This window comes from Nicotiana tomentosiformis, chromosome 11, assembly GCF_000390325.3.
Source record: "Nicotiana tomentosiformis chromosome 11, ASM39032v3, whole genome shotgun sequence".
NCBI classification, from domain to species: domain Eukaryota; kingdom Viridiplantae; phylum Streptophyta; class Magnoliopsida; order Solanales; family Solanaceae; genus Nicotiana; species Nicotiana tomentosiformis.
This window is the reverse complement of record NC_090822.1, coordinates 101,020,908-101,028,857: the sequence shown is the minus strand read 5'-3', so window position 1 is coordinate 101,028,857 and position 7,950 is coordinate 101,020,908. Positions and strand designations below refer to the sequence as shown.

The window sequence follows — 7,950 nt, the reverse complement described above, 5'->3', positions numbered from 1 at the left end:
TCCTAGACAATACACCCCAATTGTTGAACCCATAGTCCAACTGTATGAAAGAATGAAGACCGCTGGTCATATCACCCCTATTCCTATTGTTGTTGTGGAAACTTCTTCCCAGTGAATCAACCCTAACAAAACATGTCCTTATCATTCAGGCATGAAAGGTCATACCATTGAGGAATGTCACACGTTAAAAGATAAGAATCAGATGCTAATCGACACTAGGTTATACAAGAAAAGGAAGTTGCACCGAACGTTCACATCAACCCTCTCCTGAATCACAGAGGTGAGGGAGTGAACGTGATAGATTCTGATGAATAGTGAGATCAGGAAGGGTCTATTAGACTCATTCGAGAGGGAGACGCTCCTTAAACATATCCGGTCACCCTCACGCCAGTTGTGGTACAAACCCAGGTTCCATTTGAAGTTAAGGTAGCTACACCCTTCATTGTAATAGTAGCTCCCACACCATCTTACGAGTCTGATGTCGTCCCGTGGGATTATGTAGCAGAAGCAAGAAGAAAGGGAAAAGCCAAAATTGAAGAAACATGTGTCGCGCAATGTATGACTAGAACTGGCAGAGTTTACACACCTGAGAATCTGGGAGGAACAAGCAAGGAAGCTGCACCTAAGCCGCCTATTTTTGAGACTGGCACTGACGCTCTTTGGAGGAAGGTACAAGCGAGGTAATACTCTGTTGTTGACCACCTGAACAAGATTCCTGCTCAGATATCCATTTTATCATTGTTGCAAAACTTAGAAGCGCACAAGAATGCATTGATGAAGGTGTTAAGTGAAGCTTATGTACCCGCTGACATCACTAGTGGAGATATGGATAACATGGTCAGACGAGTATTAGAGAGCCATAAAATCACTTTCCATGAAGATGAGTTACCACCAGAAGGACTAAGTCACAACAAGGCGTTGCACATCACAGTGCAATTCGAGGACAAGTTCATTTCCAGGGTCCTAAATGTCACGCCCAAAAACCGAGGAGTGCGATCGGCGCTCAACCGAGTGAACCCGACCGATCAAGCTTGTTAGATTTTCTTCTACCCAAACTCATCCACAAATGATGATAATACATATTTTCCTTAATTAGGCAAAAGCGTGATCATGTCTACAATACCAATTCATTATCAATAGCTTTCACCATTTTTAAAGTCTTAAATGGGACAAGTAATATAACCACAACATAACATAGTTTGTATTTACCAGCACCAATGCACAACCCACACTATGTCTATGGAGCCTCTATAGATAAACAAGAGTACAATGATAATGCCGGCAACATGGTCCCAGCTATACGTCAAACAGAATACATAAAAAACAAAAGATACATGACCCCGGAATGAAGTGGGGCTCACCATGTAAGCTGGGAAGAAGGTGTACTTCTATCACTGATCAATAACTCCTGTTGTGGAACCACCTGCATCCATTTAAATATGCAATGCCCCCGGCAAAAGGGACGTTAGTATTGTTGAATAGTACTAGTATGAAAACCAAACACCAATTTAAGAATTTAGAAATACAATATGAATATGATGAATCAAGGCGACAATAAAATGACATAGCTAACCGTTTAAACCAGAACAAGCTTATTAAAAGCTATCAATAACATTTATAGGATTTAAGATGAGATCCTTTGTAACCATCTTCACATAAAGCGGCCCCGTCGCCTCACCCGATGTATGCAGGTGGAGGTATAAGTAAAATACCACAACTCTACTCAAGTGGCTCTGCCGCCTCACCCCAATGTATGCTGGTGGATGTATAACCACAATACCAAAAACCTAGACAAAGCGGCTATGCCGCCTCACCCCAATGTATGCGGGTGGAAATGCATCAACGATACCAATACCAACACAAAGCGGCTATGTCGACTCACCCCAATATATATGTGTGCGTGGTAGTGTCATAACAATACCAATACTATACATAAAGAGGTTGTACCGCCTCACCCCAATGTAAGCGGGTAGAGGTGCAGTCCCACAATTCCATAATCCATATACAAAGCGGTCATGCCGCCTCACCTCACTGTATGTATGTGGGTGGTGGTTCCACAACAATACCAATACTATACACAAAAAGGTCGTACCGCCTCACCCCAATGTAAGCGGGTGGAGGTGTATCATAATCACAATCTCTACACATCTTGGCATAATAACCTTCACATAAATCACGACTTGAAATTATAACATGTGGATACACAATCCATAGTTTGGAACACATCCTCAATTTATAATGCAATATGATAAGAGCATTTGAAATACGAATTGAACATATATCTTTATCACAAAACTTATCGGAATACTCGATTTGTAATCAACATATTGGAACTTGCAAGGATAATGGGAATTCCAATTTATAAAGAAGAGTTTACCCAACATACCTCACTTGAGCTTCCTTACACTCTAAATATTCCAGAATTCTTAGCAACTTCAATCAATTTTTGAAATATAACAAGTTGAACCAAAATTAGGACGATGATAATGGTTTTAGCTCATTTGAGCATTTTATCAAACACTAGGTGTGCATTAAGGTTTCAAGGTCCTTTTATGGAGGATTCCATCATCCCACAACCCAATCTTTACCATTTTTAGCTCAACAATCTTCCTACACCCTTTGATAATACATACATGTAAAATAAACAACTCTCGTGCCCAAAAATTATCTTGCTAATTACCCATTTCTAGACAAAATTCGATATTGAGGGTTAGGGTGTAGAATCTTACCTTTGGGATGAAGACCTAGTGAGTTTCCTTTCTTAATCTTCCAAAACTTGAGCTTGAATTGAAGAACAATTATTGAAGAACACCTTCTCACTCTAGGGCACTCTCTCACACTTTAAAATGTCAAATTATAGCTCAAAAATAGCCCAAAGAGAGTATTTAATGAAGTAGGGTCTAGTTTTAAAAACCCAAAAATGGAGCCCCGAAATAAGGTCTGCGGTCGCATAATGGACCGCATAAATATGTTTTTCCGCCAAACATTTTCCTTTACTTTCCAGTGCATTATTCAACCCAAAAAGTTCGAAGAATTTCTATAATACATAACACGTAAAACCAATTCGGCACCACAAAATATTACTTTATTTTGCAAAATTTTACGGGGCCTTACATTATCCCCCACTTAGGATCATTCGTCCTCGAATGAGGGTAAAAATCTCTTATTAGCATCTTATGCAACACAGTTTTCATACCACACACTAGCAGCCCCAAATTTGACTAACTCCCTAAATTTTCAAAAATTTCGCCAAAGTTTCCTTTGTAACTAGGCCTATCCACCTGTCAGAGAGCCCTAGAAACACATCCTTAAAACATATACATAATCCAACTACGTAACATAACACAAAACAACACCAACCGTGGCCTCACGAGAAATTATATTACCAGAACGGAACATCCTTAACACCAAATGTACAAGTCATATATAATTCATAGAAAATATCTCTTAGCATTTTCATAAGGCACAACTCATAATTACATGGCTTCACCATAACACTCATCCTAGGTCTCCCAAGTATCCTCTTCAACCTGTTGGTTTTGCCATAACACTTTCACGGATGCAATTTCTTTGTTTCTCAACTTTAGGACTTGCCGGTCAATAATAGAATCTAGAATCTCTTCATAAGTCAATTCTGTATTTACCTCAATAGTCTCAACCGGAACAATGACTATCGGGTCTCCAACTACTTTCTTCAACATAGACACATGAAACACCGGGTGTACTAATGACATCTCAAGTGGTAGCCCAACTTTGTACGCTACCTCACCGATCCTCTGAATGATTTTGTACGGTCCGATATACCTCAGACTCAATTTCCCTTTCTTACCAAATCTCATTACCCCTTTCATAGGGGAAACTTTCAAGAATACCCAATCATCTTCTTTGTACTCCAAATCCCTACGACGAACTTCATAAAAGGATTTCATATGACTCTGAGCAGTCTTCAACCGCTCCTTAATGATTTTAACTTTTCCATGGTCTGATGCACGAGGTCTGGCCTTATCAACTCTTCCTCCCCAATTTTGAACCACCCAATGGGAGATCTACATCTCCTACCATATAAAGCCTTGAACGGTGCCATTTGAATGCTAGCATGATAGCTATTGTTGTATGCAAATTCTATGAGTGGTAAATGATTATCCGAGCTGCCTTTAAAGTCCAAAACACAAGCACACAACATATCCTCAAGCGTCTAGATGGTCCGCTCTTCCTGCCCGTTAGTCTTCGGGTGAAAGGTTGTACTAAAGTTCACCTGAGTACCCAAACCTCGCTGAAATTTCTTCCAAACATTAGCAGTGAATTATGCTCCCCGATCAGAAATGATAGAAACTCGGGTGCCATGCAACCTGACTATTTCTTTGATATACAACTGAGCATATTGTTCCACTGTATCGGTAGCCTTAATCGGCAAGAAGTGTGTTGATTTCGTGAGTCGATCCACAATCACCCAAATTGAGTCAAACTTGCACGGAGTGCGCGATAATCCTACCACAAAGTACATATTAATCATTTCCTACTTCCATATTAGAATTTCTATGTTTTGTGCCAACCCACCGGGCCTTTGGTGAACGGCCTTCACTTGCTGACAATTCAGACATCTTGCCACAAAGTCCGCCACATTCCTCTTCATATTATTCCACCAATAGACTTCCTTAAGATCATGATACATTTTTGTAGAACCTGGGTGCACGGAATACCTAGAAGTGTGAGCTTCAGTCATAATTCTCTCACGGAGACCACCCATATTTGGAACACATAGTTGCCCTTGGTACCTTAGTGTACCATCATCCATGCCAAGAGAAAAGGACATGGTCTTATGTTTATGAATCCCCTCTTTCAATTGCACCAACAATGGATCGTTGTATTGCTTCTCTTTGACTTCCACAACAAGCGATGATTCAAGCCTATTTTGCATAATTACCTCTCATTCACTAGAGTCCACAAGACGAACTCCCAAACTAGACAATCGGTGAACTTCTTTGGCCAATGTCCTTTTATATGCCTCCAAGTGAGCCAAACTACCCATGGATTTCCGGCTAAGAGCATCTGCCACAACATTGGCCTTTCCCGGATCAACCTTATTCCCCTCACTAGAAACAACATGACCCAAGAATGTGACCGATTCAAGCCAAAATTCACATTTTGAAAACTTTGCATATAATTTGTGTTGATACAAGTTTGCAGAACTACCCTGAGATGATCGATATGGTCTTCTCGACTTTGTGAATATACAAAAATATTGTCAATGAACACTATCACAAAAGAATCGAGGAATGGCTTGAAAACGCGATTCATAAGATCCATGAATGTTATTGGGGCATTTGTTAGCCCAAAAGACATCACTAGAAACTCAAAATGCCCATACCGGGTCCTAAAAGTTGTTTTCGGAATATTCCGCTCCCTGATCTTCAATTGGTGATACCCGCATCTTAAATCAATCTTAGAGAAGTACCTGTCACCTTGTAATTGATCAAACAAGTCATCTATCCTTGGTAATCGGTACTTATTCTTGATTGTGACCTTATTAAGCTACCGATAGTCAATACACATTCTCAGTGACCCATCTTTCTTTCTTACAAAATGGACCAGTGCGCCTCAAGGCGACACACTTGGCCGGATAAAACCTTTTTCTAACAAATCTCTCAATTGTTCCTTTAGCTCCTTCAATTCTGCCGGTGCCATTTTGTAGGGTGGAATATATATAGGATGCGTGTCTGGCATCACATCAACCCCAAAATCAATCTCCCTATCTGGTGGGATCCCTGGGAGTTCATCCGGAAAGACTCCCGGAAATTCATTCATAACAGGCAAAGGATTCAAGAATAGGTGTCTCAGCATCGGTGTCCGTAACTCGGACCAAATGGTAAATATACCCCTTGTTGATCATCTTTGTGGCCTTAAGGTAGGAAATCGACCATTCTCAATTCAATAAGATCGGCCACGGTGTCCCGGCCACGCAACATGACAACACAATCCCTATAAACTCGCGCGGCAAAAATAGACTCACCAACCATAGTAGATACAGAGAACGGCTCATGAAGTTGTATTGGTTCTATCCCAAATTCCATAGTGACATAAGGAGTGACATATGACAAAGTGGAACTGGGATCAATAAGAGTATATACATTATGGGATTGGACAGACAATATACTTGTGACAACATTTGGAGAAGCCTCTAGTTCCCAACGCCTCCGCATGTCATAAAATCTATTGGGACCTCCCGAATTCTGTGCACCACCCCTACCTGCACCATGCCCTACTGGTGCTAGGGTGCCTCGAGCTGGAGGTGTTGTGGATGTAGTAGCTGCAGAATTAGCTAGATGTGCCGCACCTCTGACCCATAATTCGACGGGACGAGAGACAATCTCTTTGAATGTGACCCCTCACACCACACTTATAGCATACTGGTAGGTCTATGAAGTAGGCACCAAAATGCATCCTCCCACACTTAGGGCATGGGAGCCTCCACTGCTGAAACCTTCTGTTGGGCCGACCCTATTGGTGGGGTCCCTTGTTGTCCTGACTGGGTCCAGATGACTGTGCACCCATCGAAGACTGGGCGAATGATTGGGATGGTCCTGATGACCCTCCCCTAAATGCCGACCTACCACCACCACCACCAGAAGAACCACCAAAATTGCCCGCGGACCAGGCCTTGCTGCTACTGTGACGCTTTATTCTATTCTTCAATTTGTGAGTCTCTGTGGCTTGAGGAAATGCCACCATCTTACCATATTTCATATCGAAATTCAAGGCAGCTGTAGAGGCCTCATTTATAACCAAGGGGCTAAGGCCCTGTACAAACCGGCGCACTCTAGCCTCCATAGTGGGCAACATGTGAATAGCATACTTGAACATGTGCACAAACTCCATATGGTACACCCACACATTCATACTACCCTTCTTCAGGCTTTCAAATTCAGCGGCACGAGCTGCCTCAGTTTCGACAGGCAAGAAATGATCCATAAAGGAATTTGTGAATTCACCCCACCTTACCGGAGGGCTACCCTCCTCACGGGATTCCTCCCACAACTCAAACTAAGAATAGGCCACCCCTTTCAGGCGGTAGGAGGCCAACTCTACTCCCTCCGTCTCTGTGGCATGCATAACCCGGAGAGTTTTGTGCATCTCATCAATGAAATCCTAGGGGTCCTCCTCGGGATCAGAACCCGTAAACACTGGATGATCTAATTGAAGAAACTTGTTCACCTTGGAACTATCAGGTTCCCCTGGATGACTGGATGAAGTAGGCCCAACACTCGTTCTCTGGACCTGAGAAGCTACTATTTGAGTCAACATCTGTATGGATCCCCTAAGATCAACATCAGAAATACTAGAATCAGAAGCTGGAGCTAGAGGTGGAACTGGTATATCAGTTAGAGGGACCGTTGCACCCTCACTAAGTGTAGGGACAGGTGCGGTCTGATCAGTCGTAGTAGATTCTGGCAGTGTAGTAACTGGAGGAACATTCAAACTCCTCGGGTGCTCACCCGCATCATTAATTACAGGGTCAACTGTCATACTTGGGGTGGCATTGGCTCTTTGGTCAGTTCTTGCTTTTTTCTTAGGTGCCATGTATTGAAAGTCAAAGTAAAGCACGTGTTAAAGAAGGAACAATCTTACCATCAGCTTCATTGCACGATCGAGAACCTGAAAGAAGGGTATTATTACTAAATGCCCATGTAGCATCCTAATTATAGATGTGGTCGACAACACACCGATAATAAGGACTCTACTAGGCTCCGAGACATCCTAGGACACTTTAAAACCTTAGGCTCTGATACCAAGTTTGTCACGCCCCAAAACCAAGGAGCACGACCGGCGCTTAACCGAGTGAACCCGACCAAGCAAGTCTATTAGATTTTCTTCTACCCAAACTCATCCACGAATGAAGATAATACATATTTTCCTTAATTAGGCAAAAATATGATCATGTCTACAATACCA

At 42.1% G+C, this 7,950-nt stretch overlaps 1 protein-coding gene across 1 annotated transcript; it reads right to left on the bottom strand.

The window, feature by feature from the left end:
- Positions 1-6,498: 6,498 nt before the first annotated feature.
- On the bottom strand, positions 6,499-6,969 carry LOC138901931 (uncharacterized). The gene has a single exon (XM_070189731.1). It carries the CDS (start codon positions 6,967-6,969, stop codon positions 6,499-6,501), a length of 471 nt encoding a protein of 156 aa, XP_070045832.1.
- Positions 6,970-7,950: the final 981 nt, after the last annotated feature.